Raw genomic sequence first — 26,542 nt, 5'->3', positions numbered from 1 at the left:
CAGTTGCAGTAGTGGTTTATGTCAGATGATAATGTTGCCAGCACCTCAGCTTCAATTCTAGCTGAAATTCACTGATCAGGTTACGGTTATGAGGTTTCATGGCTTGTGGGATATGTTCCTGAGAGTGGATAGACATGCCCACAATAAAAAAAAAAAAACTCTTGTGTCAGAGAACAATTGCTGAAACTTTGAAAAGCGAATGAAGCTGCCCAGTTCAGCTGCTTGTAAACTTTGAACAAATGTGATAATATTGCCCATAAAAGGACGAGAACCAATCTTAGAACACTTGTTGTGGATTTCTTTAAGCTTCCATGTCACAGATCTACATACATTCACTGAACTGGTACCCTTATAATAAATCACTCTAAAATAAACTTCAAATAGATGGGTATAGATGTGTTCAAAAACACTTGTTCAATTATATTGAACTGGACAATTTTAGATTAGTGGAGCTCTCTTGATTTGAGGTTATTTAAAAACAGAGCGAGTCACACCAGAGGTTTCAAGCCACATAGGCTGCAATGAGTCTGTTACCTTTAACTCCATCTTAACTTGGCCTTCACACATTATCCAGCCAAACGGACACCGGGAGAACTCAGTGGACATTCAGAAGAAGCTGGAATCCTGGATGATTATCAAGTGACTGGACATGGAGGTGGAAGGATTCTTCTAATTGTGGTGGTTCCAGCTCTTCTTCTGTTCCTCCTCCTCCTTGTTAATGTGGCTCGGGTGGTGGTGGCGGCGCTGTATCAAGCTTAGGTCAGGACAGCTCGGATTTGCTGAGGGCTATTGCCAGCTCCAGATCCTCCTGCTCCTGCTGGGTCAGACGAGCCACACGCTCCCTCTCTTCTCTCTCACTCTCCCGCTTCGCCCACTCTATCATGTCCTCCTCTGTGGGGTTCTGCTCCACAGACACACACACACACACACACACACCATAACCCCATCAGACACCCTGTCAATGCAGCTGCTTGAAGTAATATTTCTCAGTTTTACTAGTCTAATCTAACCATCTAAATGAAGAGGGGTCATGCAACTATTACAGTTAGTGTAAATTATGTTTTGCTTAAAATATACTCACCCTCAGGCCATCGTTTGTTTCTTAATCGGAACAGATTTGGAGAAATTTACCATTATATCAAACAAACAAGCAAGCAACTTTTTGTTTCACAATATGTTAACTGATGGACTGCAGTCGTGTGGAATATTATGATGTTTTTATCAGCTGTTTGGACTCCATTCACTGCAGATGATCCACTGGGGAGCAAGTGATGTATTGCTGAATTTCTCCAAATCTGTTCTGATGAAGGAACAACCTCATCTACATCTTGGATGGCCTGACGGTGAGTAAATATTTAGCTAATTTTCATTTTTGGGTGAACTATTTTTTTTTTTTATCCTACAACATGCATAATAAATAGTCTGTTAAAGATTACAGTTTTATGTAACTAAATAAATCAAACATTTAATTTAATCTAAAGGAATAGCTCAAGAATAGTTAACTAATTTATTATGGCTTCTATAAATCATTTCAAAAGTTACACATTTTATTTATTTGTCTTTCTGGATTAACTATTCCTTTAAGTGAATATAATTAAAATTATATTTAATATTACACATTTTACTGATTTATTTATTTATTTATTTCTATCTATACCTTTTCATTAATTTTGTATAATTGGGTGAACTATTCCTTTAAGTATTGTTAGGTCAATATCAACATCACCAAAGCAGTTCTTCATCATCAAATAGGGGACAAATGTGGAAGCAATAAGGGAGAGAAAAAGAAACAGTGATAATGTGGTACAGCTACTGACATAGGAGGATGAGAGATACAAGATGTGTGCCATGATGCAATCATTAAAGTCTTTCAGCTAACATTGGCTCCCAAGCCTGCTGACACTTGAGACTTCATATCAAATCACTCAAAAAATGCAAATATAGTCACCCACGTGTTGTTTAGAACTTTGTGGATCCCAAAATTAGAAGTTATTTAAAAATGCTCTACTTTGGGTTTGAAATGTTACAAAGAAATGAGAAATAATGACTAATGAATAATAAAATGATGAAATTTATTTTTTCACCTAACAGTTTATGATGTACTCATGTGTCAAGGCCTGGATTGCTCATATAGCCCATCATGCTGAACATGCAGGTAATTCACACAGATGTGAAGGTGTGGACAACCATGTATGGAGAGATGTAATCTCAACAGTTAGCTGGTAAGCATCTCAACACACAGAACACCAGAGCAAGACAACTTGACATGACAACAAAAGCAATCTCAAGATGCCTCTCCTGAGGTCTCCTCATTAGCAAAAAGTAATTTTAAAATATCAGAGAACTGTCATTATAAAGCTTAATTTATTTGATGCATCATCTGATAAAGAAAGCTCACAGTGGGAAAATCGGAGTAGACAAGCTCTTTCATTTTAAATTAAAAAAATGGTAATACAGAAAGGAGCCAGCAAGTGCTGTCAGCACCCTAGCTGAATAAATATTAAGCAAATTGTATGTATAAAAGCAAAACAGACTGTATCTCTTCTTAAACCCCCCCCCCCCCCCCCCCCCCCCCCCCAAAAAAAAAACATCATGGGACGTAGGAGGAACCAGGAAGTGCTCTACCAGTGAATGGGAAGGAGCAGCCCAATAAGACAGGTGGACACAATGATTAGTTTGTGCAGTGTAAAGGTAAGGCAAGGCAAATCAGTCAACCAAGGTACGGCAGGCAATGAACGTGCAAGATGGAATCAAGCCTCAACCAATGGTGGAGAACATGACATAAGAACACAGGGGTAAATTGAAAACAGCCAATAGCAAGCAGCCCCATCTCTCCTTCCACAGCCAATGAGAACTTAGGCGTGATGTTAGGCATGTTGTGATGTCATAAATATGTAGTTTTAAATACATTATTTTTGTAACTTAGCTTAACAGAAACACTTAACACTTTTTAGCAGACGCATAAGCTTGGATTTAGAATAGATAAATAATTTAATTAGAAGCTCATTTATATGTACAAATAAACATCCATTAAAAAAAATGACAATGTTTTGTGGCTTTTCACAAACAGATTTGTCAGAATATTGAATGACAAGTTTTCCTGGAAAGAAATGCAACATGTAAAAGGCTGTGTGAGGTCAAGAGGTCAAGGCTGCTGCTTGGAGGAGGTGAAATGTCACTACTGGGGGTCAGGAGGGGGAGAGGGGGAAGAGCTCACTTTGTCAAAGCTGGCGAATCGGTTGGGGTCACGCGGGGCTTGGTGGGGTGAGGAAGGGGCGAAGGGGTCTGGTACCGAGTCTTTAGCGGGAAGGGAGGAGAACTCTCCAGAACCCTGAGCCTTGAACAGACCACGCCTCTGAAATGACTCGGACGACTCTGATCGGTGGATGTTGGACCGTTTACCTTTAAGGAGATACACAGACACAAAATGTCTCAAAGTACAACAAATTAGTTTAAAGGACAACAAAATGCCAATCAAATCATATCGGGTTCATTCTGATAAAACACTAGCTTACCTGGGGGTGGAGGTGGAGGTCTGGTGGGTGTTCCGGTTTTGGGTGGTAATGCTGGAGGAACATCTGATTGAGTGTCCTCCTTAAATAAGTTCTTGTTTGTACTCGAGTCGAATGGATCGCTGCCATTAGACTGAAATGCAAAGGAGAAGTTCAACAGCTGTAACCCATGTTCATCTTGATTTAAATCATGAGGGTAAACTGACTGGCAACAGAGTTGGAATACTGGGCTTCTGTTTACGTTAAAGATCCTTACCTTTGCTAAGCTGCTAAAGTCTGCAAAACCTCCTCCAAAAGTCTCATTGCCAAATGCTGCAGCAAAGGGATCTGAAACAAAGTAATGTACACAAACAGAATATATTTAACAGATATTTGGGATACTTCTTGATAGTTCATGAGTATCACCAACCCCAAAGTAGGCAGTTACAAACTGGAGCAAAACGTAAGGATGTGAAAAAAAGCAAAATAAACAAAAAACTGAGAATGAATTGTAATCAGCTCATTTATTTTAAAGAATTCAATACGAAATGACTCAATGTAGGGCTATTTTTAGATCAAATAATCAACATTCAAATAAAAACCAAGTTGTATAGAAATGATTAAATTGCACATAAGGCAGTATTTATATCAGCATTCTAATGATATAATTATGTTTCTAGTCCAATTTGTTGTTGAAATATAAACATTTAAATAGTGGCTTTTCATAATAACATGTTTCCATGATATATTTATTAATGTATTAACATTCATTAAATAATGAAATAAAATGAATATCAAATTTAGTCCATTTATTTAGCAAAATGCTTCTCTGTAGGGCTATTTTTTCTAGAGAGCTATGAAGCTTTCCTGAGGTAAATGTAATGTTACGTGTCATTGTTTCAAATCAATTTCATTTACGTTTTTCCGTGGTTGAAACACAGATTGAGTGATTACATGAGACATTTCGGTTAGTTGTTGTTTCTTTCAACACCTATTGATGTTCACATTTTCTTCATGCTCTACCAATAAACAGGAAAAACATGCGTTACAGCGTTCCGTTATGCCACATTAAGGAGTATCAAAACAGCATTTATTGTTTGAATTCTGTGATAAAATTGGCAGAATTTATAAGCTATGCTTTGTTTTATGTCAATAGTAAGTTTATTGTGATTATTGCATGTCACACAAGCTACAAATAATGTTTACTGGAGTTTTGTTCATGTAGCAACAGAAAACAGTATAGACTAAAGGATCGATCTAAGGGTTTAAAGAGTTAGTTCAAGCAAAATTTAAAATTCTGTCATTAATTACTGGCCCTCAATTAGTTCAAACCCAGTAATACCTTTATTCATCTTCGAAACACAAATTAAAGATATTTTTGATGAAATTTAATTTGTGTTCTGAAGATGAACAAAGGTCTTACTGGTTTGGAACGGCATGAGGGCGAGTAATTACAGAATTTTCATTTCAGGGTGAACTATCGGTTTAAGTTCATCAAAATCGATATTGGTTCATCAAAAATGAACACTGATTATAATTGTGAAATAAATACTGTTAACCCAGCCTGGTAATGCTTGTTCTACCTGGGTCTGAGTTAGTGGCTACTGTAGTTCCTCCTGGAGCAAAAGGATCATTGGCTGCTGCTGGTCCATCTCTCTGAAAGGAAAAGGAGGAATTCAGCCAAAATTCATCCACATGTTTTAACTCGTGCTAATAAAACACTGTATAACTGCAATCTTAATAATGTGGGACAATTCAAAAGCTTGCTTTAGAGTTTGTACCACCAATAATTAGGTATAAAAGGCGATTCAAAGTGCATTCAGCAGAATTTACTGGCTGTCACTTTTGTAAAAATAAAACAAAATCTTACAAATACAATCATAAATCAAGCATGACAGAAGCTATAAAGTAACAGAACCCACTTGAATTAGATTTCAAAGAGAGTTTAGCTCTACAGCACTCACTGCAGGAATATCTGATCCTCCAAATGGGTCGTGTCCTGTGCCAGTCGAGCTAAAGGGATCAGAGTCTCCCAGGGCATCCATTTTGGGTCCAAACGGATCAGTGTCTTGGATGTTACCACTACCGGAAGCAAACGGGTCTGGAGTGACAGCATTACTGGTCCTGGATGTGAATGGATCAGGCTCTTTTGGGCCTGTGGCGGCACTGAATGGATCGGAGGAACTGAAAGGATCTCCTGAGGGGAAAGCAACTGAAGACTTCTTGAAGAAGTTGTCTGCCGCAAACGGGTCTGTGCCTTTAAAAGGGTCCCCACCAAAAGGATCTGGAGAGCAAAACAACGTTTTTTGAGCCAAAATGGATTTGTGCTGTGAATGGATATTTTGGAAACACTAATACTTACCTGAAATGTCAACTTTTGAGAAAGGGTCTTCAGTGAATGGATCGCCTGCAAAAATTGGTAGGGTGTAAAAAAAGGTTTTACATTACTTTGCCAGTCAGTCAATTACCTGATGCTTTTATTCAAAGCAACTTATAGTAGACTTATTACAAAAACAATCTGGGGCTGCATGATTAATGTTATTAAAACCCTTTTTTTTTATTATTATTATTTTACTTTGTGTGCAGATCTTACTGTCAGTGAAAGGGTCCGAATGGAAGAAGTCAAGGCCACGACCACTGGGTGGGTTAGTAACTGGCTGTGCAGCTTCCTTCTCTGACTCCACAGTTTCCGCCTAGACATTCACAAAATCCATTAGCATAAACTTTATGATTATGATTAAATTATACCTACACATATTCACAGTCTAAAACAACATGCTCTGACCAGTACTGACGATATGACCACCACACTATTCAAAACATTTTTTAAATGTTAACATGAAGGAAAATAAATGATTAATATCAATTAATATTAAAAATAACTGCAATTACAATATTAATGGAAATGGTCAACAATTATGATTTGTCAATAAATCAACCTTTGGGGTGCTGGTGGCAGGCTGCTCCTCTGCCTTTTCCTTCTCTTCCTCTACCTCTGGCTCTGGGTTAGCTTGTGTTGTGCTTTCCTGAAAACAGAGTGGCATAAAAAGGCAGACACACATGAGAACCTATTTGTAATGTAATGCGAGAGTGACATTATAAATTATGTACAATAACAGGAAATGGTTTCTGACCGTGTTCCCCTGAGGCCAGGCCATAGTAGTGGGGCTGGCAGTGGATAACCCACTGTTGTAAAGGTCAGAGCTATAAAAGTCAGCTTTAGGCTCTTGCTCCTCTGGGCTGGTGGACGGCTCCTCTGCTTCTGACCCGGGCTGCTCCTCTGTGACTCTGAGCTCCTGCGGCTCATCCACGGACGACTGCTCCTCTTCATCCTGGACTTTGTCCTCTTTGGGTTTCTCCAGCAGCTGTGCTGTGGGTTGAGGCCACTGCAGTTGCTCAGGCTGCTCAGAGGAGGGCACTGTTCCGTTGACGAGCACTGGTTCCTCCAGGATTTTCCACGTAAGCCGTGCAGTCACTTCTCTCTCCTCTGTTTTAAGCTCAGCCAATCGCTTCTGTTCCTACAATAAACCCCATATAGTATGTGAGATATTTCAAACAAGAAAAGTCTAATAGTTGGTGACCAGGAGTGGAAATAAAGAACATAAAGCCAGAACATTACAAGAGTTGCAAACAAGACTAAAAAAAATACTCATTGAGAGAAAGCAGAAAACCTTCAACAGAAAAAAAAATTGGGATGTGGATGATAACAGAAAGGATTTTTTTTAACAATAAAAACATCACCTCATTTGAAATTATTAACATATTATAAAACCGATATTTATTATTATCATCATCAAAATTTGTTTTTATTTGTTGAACATTGGGGTCTCAGTGCTGTTGCAAAAAAAATGGAAATATTTCTTTAGCTCAGGTAAAATCACTGTAAAACATGGCTTTTTTGAGGAAAAAGCAGGGTATAATGTGTATATCCATCAGTAAAAAGAAGACTTCAGGAACAATTGATGCAGATACGATACAGAAACAGATAAAAAGCTCACTAACCTGAGCAATCTGTGTGTGGGATTCTTTAACAGCATCCTCAAGGGGGCAGAGTTGAGCACGGGCAGACTGAACTTTCTCTCCCAGTTGACGTGTCTCCTCCTGCAGTTGGAGCAGTTCTTCTCGGGCTCTGGTCAACTCCTCCTCATAGTCACCAATTCTCTGCTCCTGCTCAGAGTGCTCCACCTGCAATGACTGGATCTGAACACACACACACACACACACACACACACACACACACACACACACACACAGAGAGAGACAGGTGAAAAAGAGCAGAAAGTAGAATGAAAGATCTGAGATCAGTTTACTTGTGGCTTTTAAAGGAACGTTAATGACAATGCATTTGTATCCATTCAAATGGACAAAGTGAAATAGTATAACTTCTGCTGGACTGTGTCTCCCTTTCTCTTCCACTCTTTTCTTTCTCTGTTCACATACGACTCTGAATATGAAAACATCATGCAAAATAGCATGTGAGATTAAAACTAGTACATCCAAGACTTGCATGATATTCAAAATAGCATGCAAAGGTGCCCAGTCATGTCAGATTTTGAGTGGATTTTTTAAATCAGTGCATACTTTTTGGATTGATATTACCCACAATATATACAGGCTTATTTTATCTTTCTCTCTGTGTCTGTGTCATACCAGTTGGTTTTCCTGGCTGCATTCTTGCTGTATGTGTCTGAGCTGCTCCTCTAGAGAGCTTTTCTGCTCGTCCAGCCTCTCCAGCTTCTCCTGCACCTCCTGTCGCTCCGCCTGCAGGCGGCTCAGCTCCTCCGAGCCCTTCTGAACCTCCTCCTGCAGGTCCTGAGAGAGAAAGAGAGTTTGTGTTGAGAGGCCTTTTAACACATATTTATCAGTCTAATAATAAACAGGACTTTATCAACAGTGCAACAGAGAACTCATGCAGCTCTTAAAGTGAAGATAAAAAGCACTAGGGGGCAAGAAGATACTGAGATAGTGTGTTATAATGTTATAATGGCACATCAGTCAGCAAAGCCAAAGTAAACAGAAATGAAATCAGATAGACTGCAAAAGTAACACAATGGATTCACTGATAGAATCAGCTCATCCTCAAACAAAGAAATGACACCTTAGCTTTTACACAGCACAGCAGCTTTCACTTCCTAACAGCTGTTCCCTCACAGAAGTGAAAAGAACATAATACAAAAGAACAAATTCAATTCTGATCCTTGCAAAAACTGAAAGGAAAAGAAAGAAGCAGGAAACAGAAAGCATAAACAACGAAAACTCTAATCTTAGCCTTACGCAGCCAGACTTTTGACCATCAATTATGGCCCTGTTCAGAGTGGTGCACTTAAAGTGGACTTGTGGTTTCATGGCCTTCACTTTCGTGTGTCCACGAAATTAACAAGACCACAGAATGTCCCGTTGGACGTTGTGTGATTTGTCTTCACGGCCACCATGCAGCCTTATGCCGAACCTTCAATAACGCAGACTTCAGAGCTGAATATTACTCAACAGCCCATGAGGGAAAGTGTAGACACGTAGGAGGACTGTGAGGCCCGCGGGTGCTATCTGGAAAAGGGCCATAAAATCTGGTCCACACTGCAGATTATTCTGGCCAAGAGCAGCCCACTTAAACAGGAAGAGAACATCAGAACATGTTAAGCAACCAACAAATTAGTTCCGATTTTGTGCTATTTAGGGGATGCTTTATTTGAAATAGTTTATACCATAATAAAAGACCAAAAAAAAACAACACTTTATTTTAGTGCCATTTTTACAAGTTACATATAGTAATAACAGTAAATTATGCATAATTACATGGAACTAGCCTAAACCAAACCCTAATCCTAACCCTAACTATATAGTATGTTATTAATAAATATTACTCAGTACTTCATTATATAATTATACTGTAAAAAGGACAACAAAATAGAGTGTAACCAAAAATGAATAACAATAATATAATATAACTGACATCTAAGAATACAAAGCAAAAATAAATAAACTAGTTTAGTTCATTAAACTCAACTGAATTGAAAAAAGTAAAATAAAAATACACTACTGTTTAGGGTCAGTAAGTCTCTTACATTCACCAAGGCTGCATTTAAAAAAAATAAAAAATACAGTAAAAATAGTACTATTGTGAAATATTATTATTTTAAAATGTAATTTATTCCTTTGATGGGGAAGCTGAATTTTCAATAGCCATTACTCCGGTCTTCAGTGCCACTTTATCCTTCAGAAATCATTCTAATATGCTGATTTATTACACTTATTATTATTATTATTATCAATGTTGAAAACAGTTGTGCTGCTTACAATTTTGGTGCAAACCCTGATACATATTATTCAGGATTCTTTGTTGAATAAAACAGCAATTATTTGAAATACAAGTCTTTTGTAACAATATACATATCTTTACTATCATTTATTTTAATGCATCCTTGTGAACAAAAGTATTCATTTCTAAATAAAAAAATAATCATACCGGCCCTGAACCTTTGATTGGTAGTGTAATTATTACATTTTAGACATTTAACAAAATGAGGAGTCTTTCTTATTTTTTAACATACAAAAAGGGTAGACCCAGTCAAATAAATTGAAAATAATGTTCAGTGAATCATGCTATTTTTGTGTGCGGTAATGGTTGGCAGGTTAAACCCGAGGCAGAACCTTCTCTAACGTATACAGTAATCGATAAGAACTACAATGAAAATACAGAATATCTGACAGTACAGAAGCAAAGGTTAGATACTGATGACTAAGGAAAATAGCTAATAAATTTGTCAAATATAAGAGGAGAATCAGATCCGAAAGGAAATAAAAGAAAAGGAGCTACAATGATGACAAAAGACAACCGTGTCATTTCCTTTTCACCTTGCAGTGCTGTGAGAACACTGGGCAACTGTGACTGAGTGGGTCCTAAAAATAACAGTTCTATAGCAGCAGAACTGAATAACCGCTCGCGGTGAAGATGGAAACCTTCACACGTCTAATGCACAAACGTCTCCTCGTCCAATCAGAGGCTGCGCTGGGAGCCGACAGCCCCCGAAATAGAATCCATTTATCATCCCAGGGTTTAAGCACAGCGGAGGCTCAAACTAAAACTCAGCACACATTCTTATTTAATTATTCAGCGCCTGGAGCTGCCTACCCGCACGGAGTGTTTCAAGGCTAATCTATTAAGAGCCTAAACAAATATTGATTACATTCATAATTTTTGAGAGGCCCTTGCCACTCTTATATCTTACAATATTGATTTTTAATTCTCTTAATGTTGCACTTTTGCACAGGTGAGATCGTTAGGCAGAACTTATTTTCTTTGAGAGGACAACTTATAAGCCATATGGGCATTTTTGGTTTAATGGACATCAACTGAACTGCCCTATTAAGACTGCAGTAAGAGAGAGACCCAGTTTAATTATGTTATTCATACAGGTAAGAGATCACAGTGTGTCACAGGCACATTTTCAGATTCAAAAATGAAAAGAAAACAGCAAATCAGCATGATAAGTGGCCTTGTTTGATGACAGGAAAGGAGAACCCTAGAGAGCGGGACCAGCTGTGATATCAGTATGCCATCTAATATCCATATGCACATACACACACATACATCAGGCTTCTCTTCCTGTATGCTTACACTCACACAAACACACACACTATTGTTTTTCTGGCTCATTAGGTATCCCTCTGTCAATACATTTTAAGACTAGAGTTGGCATGCTTCATATTTTTAAATAAATGACCACATATTAAAAGACTAACATCAACACCTCTAAATCTGTACCTGGCATCTAATTCAGCAGTCTAGAGCATCTTCCAGTCTACAAAATGGCTAATTTTCAGCTACACACACAGGAAATTAAATCATCACACAGTAGGAGAGAGCGAGTGAGAGGGAAGGAGGGAGCTCAGATCACGATGGAAATGAAAAACACCAAATTTATGAGTCAGGAAGCCAGTGCAGATACAGTATAGACCTTGAAATTCTTTCTACTCTGCTGACAGGCAGTGAGGAGAGAACTCATCCACGATGAACAGAGTGGACAGATAGATGATAGGAAGGATAAAACACACAGACAGGAAGGGAGCCTTTGGAAAACAGCTGGCTTCTGTTCTCCATTAATGATAAAATAAGTGGTCAGTAAACTCTAATGTAAGAAACAGTCAATATATTGTAGAAAAAAAAATTAACTGGCTTTAAACAACTAATACATAAATTCAAAAGAAAAATATAAAGAAACAATAGCAATATAACAAATGATTCAACAAATTAAAAATCTGAAATATTAGCTGCCTTTAAACAACTAACACAATGTATAAAACTAATTGAATTAATTAAAAAAGGATAAAAAATAATAGCTGCTTTAAAAAAAACAACTAATAAATGATTAAAATTTTAATCAAATACAAATGTAGAAATATTAGCTGGCTTTAAGCAACTACTATAAAATTATTCAAAAAATAAAAATACATTTTAACTCAGCCATTTTTCTATATTTTATTAATATAAAAATGATTCAAAATAAAATGTAATTAAAATTCAGTGCATTGTAGATTGTTAAGCTATGCATGCACATCTGAATGTCTCCGTCAGGATCACCTGTCAAATAAAAAACAGCTAATTTATTTCCTTCAATTTTAAAATCACTCATACCTGGACTTCACTGTTCCTCTGTCGTATAGTTTCCTCCCTCTCTTTGATGTCCTGTTCCACCACGCTCTTCTCCCTGAAAGACCAGCACAGACATGAGTATTTAATCACAGTGGCGACGGCGGGTACAGACAGCCAGCCGCCTGGAACAGGATGGACAGCATCTCCCTCCAGCACCATCTCTGCATCTGCTGCTGGAGCTTGTATGTGGGAGAGAAGAGAGGCTGTTCGTGAGTGAGTGTGTCAGAGCTGCACATGAGCAGATGGTTTTCTGAACGTCAGGAAGAATGGGAGGAGGGAAGCATGGAGAAAGAGAGAGAGAGAGAGAGAGAGAGAGATGGGGGATGTGGGGTTGGAATACATTAGAGGTGTTTTCACTCATCACACTGTCTGCATCTTCACCTTCAGGTCATACAAGTTAGCAAACAAATCAACTACATACATTTTATGAATGCTAGTGATAGACCACTACATTAATTGTCTGATGTCTAACTAGAGTTGATAAGACTTAATAATGTTAAATTGTCATTTATTCCTGTGATGGCAAAGCTAAATTTTCAGCAGCCATTAATCCAGTCCTCAGTGCCACAGGATCATTCAGAAATCAGCCGATTCAGCTGATTTGGTGCTCAAGAAACATATTCTTATTACTATCATATGTACTGTATATACATATATACTGTAATGCATATACACCTTAGAAACTGCTATACTAAAATATTCTAAAAATTCTCTTATAATTTTGCAAAGCAATAGCAGGTAAAAGGGTACCCAGGTAAAAATGAAGTCATGCTTCGACAAGAAGAGTGTTAACCGTAAGTTCAACCCTGGTGATCTTGTCCTTGTCGTTTTACCAGTTCTGTGTTTGCAGCAAAGTTTTCAGGCCCATATACTGTTGAAAGAAAACTGAGTCACACTGATTGTGTGATTGCCAACCCAGACCGGAAAAGACGTAAACGCATCTGTCACATAAATATGTTGAAAAGATATCTGAAACGTGGCGAGGGAACTTACAACTCTACTGCAAGTGTTGCCTCTGTAGCTGCGGTCTCGACTGCCAGTTATTGTCTTGCCGAAGATGACTTGATAGACCAAGTTCCTGTCAGCTCATGTGGAAAGCTTAAAAATTCAGTGATTCTGCAAAACTTGCCTAATACTCTTCCCTATCTTACAGTCTGCCAATGTAAAGAACTTCTGCAGCTAATAACCAAGTACCCTTCACTGTTTGTTGATGTACCAGGCAGAACTTCAGTGCTGACCCATGATATTGATGTGGGTAATTCTCTGCCAGTGAAACAGCATGCCTACAGAGTGAACCCAAATAAACACGCAATAATGAAGGAGGAGGTGGAGTACATGATATGTCATGATATTGCCGTGCCCAGTCAGAACCCGTGGAGTTCCCCCTGCTTACTGGTGCCCAAGCCAGACTCATCTTTTCGGTTCTGCACAGACTATCGCAAGGTGAAAAAAAATCACCAAGGCTGCCTCGTTCCCGTTGCCACGAGTGGAGGACTGTGTAGACCGGATGGGCTCTGCTAACTTTGTGTCGAAATTAGACCTCCTTAAGTGCTACTGGCAAGTCCCCCTAACTCCCCGTGCCTCTGAAATTTCTGCATTTGTGACGCCCGATCATTTCATGCAGTACAACGTTTTAGCGTTAGCCTATGCGAAATGCCCCCGCTACCTTTCAATGCCTGATGCAGAGGGTCCTAACAGGTGTCGCACATTGTGAGGACTACATTGACGATGTTGTTGTCTATTCAAGCACATGGGAAGAGCATGTTAAAACACTTGAGAGTGTATTCAATAAGTTGGCTGCAGCATCAAATGCTGCCAAATGTGAATTCGGAAAAGCAGCAGTCACTTATCTGGGTCAGGGATGTGTGAGACCTGTGGTTGCCAAAGTGGAGGCTATCTTACAGTTCCCTACCCCCAGCAATAAGCGTGAGTTGTGCCGATTTCTCGCTATGGCAGGGTACTACTGAGGGTTTTGCAGAAACTTCTCTGCAGTAGTTTCTCCACTCACTGATCTCTTGAGCAGTAGCCGAAAGTTAATCTGGGATTGTGAATGTTCCTTAGCTTTTAATGCAGTGAAAGACCTGTTGTGTAATGCACCTGTGCTCTTGGCCCCTAACTTTGGAAAGTCATACAAATTGCAAGTGGATGCCAGTGCCACGGGGGCAGGTGCAGTGTTATTACAGGAAGATGAACATGGTATTGATCATCTTGTGTCCTATTTTTCAAAGAAGTTTACGTCCTATCAGAAGCAGCATAGCACCATCGAGAAAGAGGCTCTTGCTCTCTTACTTGCGCTTCTACACTTTGTTTACGTAGGAGGTAGTGCAACCCCTCTTCTTGTGTACACCGATCACAACCCCTTAACTTTCCTCGCCCAGATGTCTAACTTGAATCAACGCTTGATGCGATGGGCATTGATTGTTCAGGAATATAACCTTGACATTCGTCATATGAAAGGCTCTGAAAATGTGATTGCCGATGCGCTGTCCAGGGCCGATAGTACTGAAATTTAAGTGTTATACATGTTACTTTGGTTTTTTTTTCCCCCTTTTGCATTGAGTGAAGTCCAAAGTCGGAGAAAAGAAAAAACTTAGTGGTGGGGGTGTTATGTCCATAGGGACATAAGTTATTCTGTTTCGTATGATTTAACAATTGTGTTTCCTGTGTGTGTGTAGACTGTGTTCGTGTCTCTCTTACTCCTCCTGCTCTCTCTGCTTGACAGGCTAATGAGTGCCACCTGACTCCTGTTTTTGAGCTCATTAGCTGGAGTATAAAGGAACCTGCAGAGCTGCAGTCCAGAGAGAGAGGCTGAGGTGTTCAGTCCTTACAGCTACCATCTTCCAGTGTCGTGATTTCTAAGCTGTTGTTTAACTCTTGTATACCTAAGTGTTTGTTGATTGCTTTACCTGTAGTGTAAGGTAAAGTTGTTGAGAGTAGCAGAGGGTTTCAGCTTTTTCTTTTGTAATTGCTTAAGTGGAACATTTTTGTAGGGAGGTGGATGCCATTTGTTTTAGAAATTACCTTTTTTCTCCTGTGTTTGAGTTAGAGAGGAAGTCATGGAAGTATGTATTTGTATTTTATTTTTCTTTTGATAGGCAAGTTATTTCTTAAAACCCTAGTCAGAGGAATCTTTTGTTTATTGTTTTGGCCTTTTAAGTATTTTCCACATTCTGCTAAATAAAATACCTGTGTTAATTTGCTTTAAACTGGTGTTGCTGAGCTTTCTTGTGTACCAGCCCTGGCACTTGGAGACGGCAGTTCTCTCAGCGTCTCCCCACCGTTTTTTTTTTATTGTTACACCCCTTTTACCCCTAGACTATTTAAAAGGGGTTCGCAACACATCTTTTTTCAACAAAACCAAAGCTACAAGCTAAAGTACTAGTAATACATGCTGGCACCACTAATTATTAGAATTTTATGCAATTTTATTAGAATTTTCTGAAAGTTATATAGAAAATCAACCTGGGATTCAGAGTACAATGTTGATTTTTCATGGTACTCCTCTTTTAAGTTTCAAACCATTCACCTTTTGGCTACTAGCCCAGTTTTAAACTACTACGCCACACCACCATCCATGTATAACATGCGAAACAACACAAGTCTTTGTTAAACGCATTTGGATGTTACCAAGCATTACCAAGCATCATCTTAAAGTGCTCTAGTGTGAAAGTATATTCATCTTATTCACAGGTTACGGTGTGAAAAATCATTTTCTAGAAAATAACAAAAAAAATTGGTTTATGATTATGCTGGAGTGTTTCTTTATGTGGAATCTCTCTTAGGTTATGAGGCTAGCAAGAGTAAAACTGAAAGATTAGAAAAGGAGTAGAAAGAAAAATCCCTTATAAAACAGTTGAATAACAAATCTTTCTCAAAAAGATTCAGAGCACCTTCCCTACTGTACTGTATTAAGCTCTGACTCAACATTTCCTCCCAGATTCTGAAACCGTGAGTTCATGCTACAGTCTTCCCAGCAACAGAGAAACTCACAAGGATCTGACCAAGAGTCAATCGCACATACTGTGAGTCAGAGACTCCCGAGAGAGAGAGAGAGAGAGAGAGAGAGAGAGAGAGAGAGAGAGAGAGAGAGAGAGAGAGAGAGGAGAGAGAGAGAGAGAGAGAGAGAGAGAGAGAGAGAGAGAGAGAGAGAGAGAGAGAGAGAGAGAGAGAGAGAGAGAGAGAGAGAGAAACAGAAAGACTAAAATGGGATATATAAATAATACAGGGCAAAACAAGAGTTTGCCAAAAGTCCTAAAACCACCTAGAAACTGTCTCTTGAGCAGCGTGGATCAGCCAAAAACAACAGCACATGTCATCCATACAGCCTATAATTACTTTTCTTTCTTTTTTATATAAAGAGGGCGTGGCTTGTTCTTACCGGTCACCTGAGGTTGCCCCTTGCTGTGGAGATTTAAGGCAATCCCTAACCGCTCGCATCATTTTAACAACAAACAACAGCCCATCACACACAATCTTTCTGTTTTCTATCCTTTCTACTCATCTTCTTCTGCTCTCTCCATTTCAGGCAGACTCGTTACTTCTCACTTGCTCTTTATCTTGTGCTCTTTCCATGAAGGAGGAAGTGAGAAGTGCTAGCACTGCAGTGAGAGTGAGTGACAGGTAGGTGACTGTATCTGCTTTTACTCAAACTCTGTAAACCAGAGATGGAGGGAAAACCAGAGGTGGGGGCATCTTCCTCTTTCAGTGTTTGTGTAAATGAGAGCTCCACCTCTCCTCTGTGGGATGGTGACTCCCATCACAAGGAGTGTTAACTTCTCTGGAGAATTATTGCTTACAGGAAGCGATTTAAGGGCTTGTATATGCCACACACACATGTTGCATTCAGTATTACTATTCTCATCTGTCCTACAAACATTTAATTACAAATGATTAGTTCAACCAAGAATGATTTACTCACCCCCATATCCTTCCAAACTCATGTGACTTAATTTTGAGAACTACAAAACATGATTTTTTTTTTTTTTTTTTAAAGTTGTCTATATTACTCCTGTTCTATTTTCCAAGCATTCTGGAGTGAGACTGTGTGAGGAATAGACCAAGATTTGTTGTATGATTTGTGAACGATTCACTCTTTCATATGAATCAACTGAATCAGTTCAGAGATGTATTGATCAGTGAATAATGATTTAAATTACAGCCAGTTCCAGACACAATCATTGCCTTATGACTCCAAAAGACTTGGAACACTGCATAATAGTTGTTAACTAAAAATTTTAATAAAAACTTCAAGAATTAATATAAAGCTAAAATAAAATAAATATTTGATGGAAAACTTAAAATAAATAAATAAAAATTAGAAATGCTTCCTTAGCATTTCTAAAAAAAAACTAATAAAATATGAAAACTTATACTAATATTAAAACTCAAAATATAAAAATAAAAGCCAATTAAATAAATTGTAAATACTACAAAGTAACACCAGTTTGAACCATTTTTAATGGCGCTTTTTTTTTGTCATTTTAGAGCTTGAAAGCACCAATCCACATTCACTAAAATTAAATTGAAAAAAGCAGCTAGGATGTTCTTCAACATCTCACTTTTTGTTTTCCAAGAAATGCATGCAGGTTTGGAACAACATGAGAATGACACAACTGTAACACAATTTTCCTTTTTGGATGAACTTTGGCTTTAAAATAAGTCATTTTTCTAAATACTGTCTGTGGGTGAAGACAATCTAATTCAGCTTGAGTTGACCTTGCAAGCTATCAAGACAGAACATTGAGTAATGAGATACTCATTAAAGAAAGCATTCATCAGTTCAAGTGCATCTATCATGACCTGAGGACAGATTTGGGCGCATTGACACTGAGATTACAGTCAGACCCATACTTCTGTTTTTGTGGTTTCATAATCTTCTGAGCACCTGTGTGAGGGCATTGTGTGGAAAATACAAATACACTCTAAATTAAAACAGATGGCCAGATGTTTTAAAAAAGAAAAGAGAAATGGAGAGTACTCTATGCTAAATATATTATGAATAATAAAGACTTCTTGACAGATAGAATAACAATGCAGCGATTACCCATAATTACTTACTTCATGTATGAATATCCATGGGTCTACAAGACATATGTTAAGTTCAGGACTGAGATTTTACACTAGCTATCTTGTGGATATGTGGGGAGAGGAAAGTAAGATCGGTAACTCACTTCTGTAGTTCCACGATTTCATTAGTGAGCGAGTCCAGCTCTTTAATTGCAGAGAAATCGGCAGCCTGTACTGTGGCAGCATTGTTCTGTTAGAACGAAAATAACAAAAAAGAAATGAAATATCATTAAAAGGTAGAAATCCATCACACATAATTTATATTTAAAAACATTAATCTAACCTACACTACCATTCAAAAGTTTGCGACCAGAAAATTCTCAACAACTTGTACTTTTACTCAGCAAGGAGGATGCATTAAAATGCTAAAAAAGTGATAGAAAAGACATTTATAATGTTACAAAAGATTTTAAGCTTTCTATTCATCAAAAAATCCTGGACCAAGGTTCCGTAAAAATATTACGCAGCACAACGGTTTTCAACATTGTTTTTACAGCACCAAATTAGCATATTAGTATAATTACTGTGACACTGTGTGACACTGAAGACTGGATAATGGCTGAAAATTCAGCTTTGGTATCACAGAAAAAATACATTGTAAAATATATTTTAAAATAGAAAATGATTATTTTAAATGTGAATAATATTTCATAATATTCATATTTTGTACTTTTTGTTTTTTTTTATTAATAAATGCAGCCTTGGCGATCATAAGAAACTTGAGAGAAAAAAATCCTTCTGACCCCAAACCTTTGCACCGTAGTGTATAAAAGAAACAGACTTACAAAAGAAAGACAGGAGCAAGTTAGAAAAAAAGATAAAATCTCAGAGGATTCAGGAATTGGTAAGAAAGAACACCAACAACAAAATCCTAGAATCTTCCATTTTTTCACAAAGATCTACATCTATGGTTCAACAAGCAGTATACCTGTCGTGCCAGTCTATCAGAAGGAGGGATCATTTCCGGAGAGAGTGTCTGGGGTGGGTCTATTCCCTTTGACAGCTTCTGATTGATTAGATATAGAGCTAATGCAAACTGATCTCGGTTCAGCTTCCCGATGTCTCCTATATCACAAAGCTCCCTACAGAAACGGGCACAAAAAAAAGTAAGCTAAAGTAACATTACAATACAAATCCATACAGTTTTAGTGTTTACAAGATTATGTCTAATCAGTTCTGTATGAGAATTTATGGAAAATTTAACCAATAACAGAAATTTAAATCTAAGCAATGGCATCTCACCAAATGTTGGCCAAAGTGGCAGATGGCAAACCAGTCTTTAGAAATATATCTCGGACCTCAGCACCAGATACCAAGCCATCCATGTCACTGTCTGTCTTGGTGAATAAGTCATCATATTTGGCTTTCTCTGCTGGAGATACCACCCACTGCATGCATACAAACACAAATGGTTTGTTAATGAAGCTCTGCGACATTTTCAAAATACACTTGCAGCAAGTATCACTCATTTATAACATCTAATTTAACAATAAGCTGGCAGTATAAAGCCAAGCGAACCAAGTCAGAATGTTACCTGTGGTGGTGTAGGTTTTGCTGGCAGTGTTTTAGATCCAGAGTGGGCGGAGCCTCTCTCTTTATGCTGTGCTGGTGATGGTTGGAGGGGCATCACAGGAGGCGTGGCTATTTTTTTTCCGTTTTGATGGTGGAATTAGAGCGGCAGGCAGAGACATGGGAACTGGTTCGGACTCCAGGGCTCTGTATACCAAATACATGACCTAAAACACACAAACACACACAGAACATATTAATGACAAACACCGGATAAACTAGCTTCTTAGGTTATAAAACAAATCTTCAAGTATAGAATCAGTGTAGTGTAAAAGGCAGTTTTTGTACAAAAAGGAAACAAGATTTATTGCATCAAATATCTGAATTCATGGCATTTTCATGAAAGCCTGAACTAAGTAAAAAACAGGGTGAAGGCAAGATGAAATATAAATATACAAATACGAATAAGCCATTTATGAGTTTAAAAAACAGTTTGTGATAGACATATCTGATAAAACAAAGTCATGTTTTCCTTTATTATAGCAGAACCAAACAGAAGCATGGGAACAGCCACAACAGTGTTAGTTGCAGCTTAGACTTGTTTAGATTGGCTTTATACCAGTGTTATTATTGTTAACTAAAACTGAAACTAAGGGTGTATTCACATCGGTCTTCTTCTCAAGTTCATTTTTCCTCTTGGTGTGGATCTTTTGGGTAGGTGTGAATACAGCAAACGCATTCGGATCCACACAAAACAACCGCACCGAGACCCAGGTGAAGAGGTAGTCGCAGTCCGCTTCCAAACAAACTCTGGCAGTTAGTTTAAGGTGTGAATATGACCCCACCTCGATCCGACCCAAGTGCAGAAATCACACTCAGAAACAGACAACTGTTTTTTGCATTTCAATCACTTGTTTTTAAATCACAAAGGCTTAAAAATGCATGCAAATGATGAGTTTTCGTGATCGTGGCACACAGCAACATGACGTGAGCGTGCAAAATAGGCTACGGCTTGCCACAGAACTTACCATGTATATGTTGGGGGGAAATATTCAAGATTAATAAATATTCAAATTATTTATTAATAATAAACTAGTGTTTTCTGAGTCAGTGTCGCAAAGATGAAATTGATGATCCCGACTCGCTATCTCATCATTGGACACGCCTTTAGAAAGAAATACATCTTTACAGATTTCATAGGCTAATGGAAGAGTTTTTGTTTTAGACTTGAATTATTTTGTTTTGTAGTCATTAAAAGCTTATTCTATTGATATATTCATCATGTCTGTAAGGTAAATATTCGCCGAGTTCGGTTCATTTATGTGAAGCACTCCTGACCGAGATAGCAAGCACATCGGGTTTGTTTTCTTTATTTTACAAAAGAAAAATTGTTGATATTGTGAGTGCACACAAATAAAAATTCCACTTTTACTAAAATGAAGCTGAAATAACAATTTAAGGCTAAATAGGAATTTAAAAAAAAATTACAAAAATTGAAAAAGCAAATAAAATTCTCAAAACTTTCAAATAAATTACATTTAAAAATAACATTTTTAAATTGAGGTCACAGAACTCACCACAGCAAACTCATCTTTGTCCAGCATGCCATCTCTGTCAATGTCACTGAGCTCCCAAACCTAGAACAGAATTAAATACTTGTTTGATTATAATACAGTTTCAAGTGGGATGGACAATTTAGCTCAACTTTAGGTTTTTGTTTGTTTTTGCCATATTTTGAAAGTCAATACTTTCAAAATATGGCTCAAGAGCACAGCCTGGTGGTTAGGTCTAAAAAAATTAAATAAAATAATTTATATAAAAGACAAGGTAAAAAAAAATCATTATAAACCTGCTCGTCTTACCCTGCCAAGAACGTCCACGGGGAGTTTAGAATTGAGGAGCACTGGTTTGACCTTGTCGCCCGTAAGCATGCCGCCCACAGGAGAAAGGCTGTCGAAGATGGCATCGAATTTCAGCTTCTCCTCTGCCTATATGACATGCAAAACACACAAACACTCATAAATGAGTAACTGGTGCACTGAACTGAAAGTCAGCCTAATTTATGAATAATTCTAATGACAACATTTATTTAGACATCAACATTTAACTTGATTCCAAAAATCTGTTGGTGATATCTGACCTTGACAACCCATGGGCTGTCCGTGGGCACGGGGCTAAACTGAAGAGGACTGCTAGTGTCATGCTAGACAGGAAACAGAGGAACAGTCATTAACTCACAAGAGACATAAATCCGTTTCCACCAGGTAAGCAAATAAAATCACCAACTCAGCAGCTTTTAAGTCACTGGTAATATATAGTGAGGGAAGCATGATGTAATTTTCCTGATCTGGTGAAGAGGAAGAGGAAGTTAAGGTCTGACTTACAAACTTTGGGGGAGGGGCAGCAGTATTTAAGCTCTTAAGAGACACTTCAAGTCCATTCTGAGCACACGCCACCAAACGGAGGGCGACAAAAAATTGCTGAGAAGCGACAAACAGACAAATATATTTGAGAAAGTATTGCATAAACTGTTTTTTATTTACCTTAATATTAATGCTTTTCAAAATACCTGCTTGTTTAGCGAGCCTTTGCGATCTGAATCTGCTAAGTCCCATATCTGTGGAACAAAGAAGAAAATTAGATAGAAGCATAAACATAAAAATGTTTCACCAATTATCTAAACACAGAAACACAACAAATTGCAGAAAATTGCACTCGTCAATCAATTCACCGATTTGCATTTCCCACACTGCTATATTGAAGGCACGCTAACTGATGTTACCTTGCCAAGGATCAGGTCTGTAAGGCCAGATCTCTTTAAAAATAAGGCCGCATCAGCAGCTCCTACACGTCCACTGCTGGATGGATCTACCTGTAGTGGAATAAAGCATACAGCATAAAAATTATTTTATGTTTGGGGTCTGTAAGTTTTTTTTTTTACATTTCTGAAAGTCTCTCATGCACAACAAGGCTGCATTTACTTGATCAAAAATATAATTTTATGAAATGTTTTCTATTGGAATATATTTTCAACTGTAATTTATTCCTGTGATGTAAAGCCGCATTTTCAGCAGCCATTACTCCAGTCTTTAGTGTCACATGATCCTACGGATATAATTTTAATATGCTGATTTGGTGATCAGGAATCATTTCTTATTATTATCAATGCTAAAAACAGTTGTGCTACTAATATTTGTGTTTTATTTTATTCTTTAATGACTAGAAAGTTCAAAAGAACAGCATTTATTATTTTAAATCGAAATCTTATGTAACATCATACAAATTTTGACTGTCACTTTTGATCAATTTAACCCACCCTAGGTTAGTAACAATTTCTTTAAATAGCTAATAAATATTACTGTCAAATGTGACAACAGGTTTTTGACAATGGCATTTTTAGTAGCAGGGTGTGTGTCAAATAAAGTCACAATTCACATTCAAGTGTCTCATTAATCAAGTATGCAAATCACATCTAACAAGAATAATTAAAGGTGAAGTGCGTTTAAGACACTTTAAGACCCCTTAAGGCATATTTCACATTATATTGAAGAAATTAACATCCAAAAAATGATTCGGGACCAATGGACTGCACAAATGCTTATCTGGAGAGATTCACTCAAATGAGAAACCAGCAGCAAGATGTTTAAACCACATGCTAGTTCAAACAAGCTGCTTCACTCACCATGTTCTGTTCGGTTTGCAAAAGTCATCACTAATTCATAACGGCATCCTCTTACTGAGAGAAAGACACTTACGGGAGGCAGAAGCCTCAGAGTGCTTTTAGCTCAAACTGACAGTGCGGTGAGGTTTATATTTCTCTTCTTCCGCCAAGTGCTCTATAATGCCAAAGCGAAATATAACACAGAAAAAACTCATTAAATGCTTACCTGTCGATAGTATTTCTCATAGACAGGATTCCCACTTGAAAGCTGCAACCAAATAACAAACAACTTGATTAAAATGATTCCGAAGACATTGTTCAATCTCTCTAAAACACGTCAAACTGATAAAACCAGAACATAAATAAGCCAATTAAAGGCACATTCTTTCTAAACTGTTGACATTCTTGGCAGCACTGATGCATTCAGCCCTCTGAAAAGGAAATGTTAAAGCCATCTGGCAACCAGGTGAACATTTATAAACAATCTCAGAATGACTTCAAGCACTCACACACCTTTCCGTGTTCAAAGATGTTGATTATACACCCATTCACACATAAACGGAGGCTTTCTTAAGTCGCCTGTCATTCTCTGCACAATACAAACACTGAGCTTTTGTTGAGTTGTGATTCACAAAAGTCGGGCAGAGTAACGCACATTTGCGCAGCTGACCACAAGCCAAGCCATTGACATCGGGTTTAGTCGCGGCCAAAAGGCGAATTTATAACATATGGACGGATCATGTGAAATCAGACGCATTACGGAGACCAAATCATGATTGTTAAATAGTGTTTTTAGTAAATGTCAACACTCTGCCAATCAAAAGCTATTAGGAACTCATATGATCTGAACATCTGCATCACCATGATGCATAAGCATTAAATTGCTTTTCTGGCCATGTTAAATTAAGTACGGCCAGATACCAACCGTTTTTTGATTGTAGTTCAACAGCTCTGCCTATCTCCCATCAGGTGGTTACTGGTGCATGCTAATGTGATGCTGGCACACAATATTCAGCGAAGTGCCACCAAACATTTCCTCGCCCCACTGAGAAAGGAGGAGAAGTTTTTGCTGTGCTTCTTTAAAAAAAAAAAAAAAAAAAAAACCACTTGGACTCCAACCACTTGGCCTTTCAGGCTGTTCTGATTCCAACTCATTTCCTGAAACTTATTCTGGCATGCTCTACTTACAATTACCACACTCCTACAAAGCAAAGGCGTAGTAAACCATGATTAAACATACAACAAAAAATACCATCAACTAAATCTACAAAATTATCTTGGCATCCTAATCTGTTTTTCTGTCATGCGGTCTTTAAACTGCAAAGTCAACACAGAAGCTGAATAACAAATTTTTCAAAAAGATGCATTTACAAATGCATTTAAACAACTGCGTTAAATTAAAGCTGCAAATATGAAAATATGAAACATTAAATGATTAATGGATTTTTTTATAAAAAAAATTTAAATTGAAAAATATAAAATTAATTAAAAAAAAGTTAACATTCTAAACAACATTTTGAATATGATCATCAATGGATAATTTAATGGTTGCCTTTTCCCTCCTTACAATATGCCTCAAAAAACCCTATGATCTTGGAATCATAGAAAGAAGAAGAGACCGAAGACATATCAGACATGTCTCTTGCTCCGTCTAAAGTCTCCTTGATGCATATTTCATGCATGTGTGCCTTGCTTCTAAAACTGAGCACACCATCAGCTGCAATGTGGTCAACACTACAACAATCCTTGGCATTAGAGAAGTGTTATTCTTAAAGCAATAAAAAAAGCAAACACGCAGACTAAAATGAGGAACATTTTAGACCATCAATCTAATCAATGCATGGATCCCTCCAGACTATTAAAACAGATTGCTCTCTTTCAGAAGAACAACTGTATGAGTATCACTGAAGCTATTTCATTAATATTTCATTATACACAAAGACCACACCGGAAATACGTTCACACTTATCTGGTTTAAGATTTCTGACTCTTTAAGATGTTATTAAAACTGATTTTACCCGACTATAACCTTTTTTGTGAAGGTTAATGACCTGTTTAGCCAGCTAGCGAGTGTCAAATGCTTTAGCTAGCTGGCTAATTAGTTTACAGACTCTAGATAAGAGGCTAAAAGTTGCTATGGATAGAATAACGAAGTCCACAAACGTGAAAAATACACAAAATGTCTCCAACAGGATAGTACATGCCATATTTGCATAAAACAACGACTAGTTCCTATTTATTAATACACGAAGAGAGAAAAAGTATGCTAGCAGTGAAGCAAAACTTCCTGCTGCTTTTCAACGCCTCTAGAAACCCCGAGCATGGTTTATTGCACTAAAACACACCAGTAATCCAAACACCAATGTCAGATATAAGTGAAATATTCATATTATAACGAGTTATTGTGACATAAATTTAAGAAGTATTAAGTTTTCATATAGGCAAAGACACTTCGCACACGTTCATAGCCGAGACATGTAAAAATATAAACTGATCTAAAAAAGTACAGTAACTTTGGATGATCTGAAGACATGCAAAAGCTGGAAAAATAAATAAACTTTAAACAGCTTAGTTCAACACTGACACACTAAACTACGCCCTTACGCAAGTCCCCAAAAGATCACACTGAAACTTTTTCTTTGCCCAAGCAAATGGCTGAAAACAACTTTAAACAGCTGCGGTCAGATAGCAAGATGTGATCATTTTCCACCCTAAACTGCCAAAATAAAGTTTAACGGATCTTATAGACGTATGAAACGAGCTGGAAAGTGGTTTGGAAAGCGCTATATTTGTGTAGAAAGGGAGGTTACCTGAGTCAGAGAGAGACTGGCAGCCATAGTGTTTCTGTTCCCACTAGTTCATCCTGCGTTGCGATAGGCAATGGACAATATAGGGATGCTACAAAACCTGGTACTGGATTACTTTGTGGATTGAGGATGAATAAAACCCGGCGCTGGATTTTTCAGTGGATCTGTAGGCGGTGGGTGACATGCGATGGCACTGCAAAAGGATCAGAACGAAATACAAAAGGGAATTATCAGAGGATGAGGACTCCGGGCGGGAATTGTTCAGTTTGTAGTTCTAAAGCCCAGAAAAATTGAATTTCTCCTTTGCTTACAGACTATAGTTTTTATAATGGAGATTGTGTTTGTGTGTGTGCGTGTG

At 37.8% G+C, this 26,542-nt stretch overlaps 2 protein-coding genes across 2 annotated transcripts in view; both read right to left on the bottom strand.

Moving 5' to 3' along the window:
• LOC306848081 (retinal Mueller cells isomerohydrolase) overlaps window positions 1-26,542 on the bottom strand; it is a 219,813-nt gene that overhangs the window by 130,235 nt on the left and 63,036 nt on the right. The gene's annotated exons all lie outside the window — the stretch shown is intronic.
• Window positions 628-26,259, bottom strand: LOC306848729 (epidermal growth factor receptor substrate 15-like). The gene is given in 26 exon segments (XM_079383463.1): window positions 628-901; window positions 3,218-3,402; window positions 3,516-3,645; window positions 3,769-3,839; window positions 5,075-5,147; window positions 5,456-5,775; window positions 5,854-5,898; window positions 6,085-6,184; window positions 6,431-6,517; window positions 6,626-7,009; window positions 7,494-7,691; window positions 8,142-8,303; window positions 12,124-12,196; window positions 18,312-18,397; window positions 19,136-19,289; window positions 19,450-19,595; window positions 19,742-19,853; window positions 19,855-19,943; window positions 21,294-21,353; window positions 21,579-21,704; window positions 21,857-21,919; window positions 22,101-22,196; window positions 22,286-22,333; window positions 22,499-22,588; window positions 23,604-23,645; window positions 26,188-26,259. Coding segments are annotated over 26 exon segments (3,108 nt in total). The 5' UTR covers window positions 26,215-26,259; the 3' UTR covers window positions 628-760.

Source organism: Barbus barbus, assembly GCF_936440315.1.
Source record: "Barbus barbus genome assembly, chromosome: 28".
NCBI lineage: Eukaryota > Metazoa > Chordata > Actinopteri > Cypriniformes > Cyprinidae > Barbus > Barbus barbus.
Note: the sequence above shows the minus strand (reverse complement) of the source record. Positions and strands in the feature narration are given on the sequence as shown.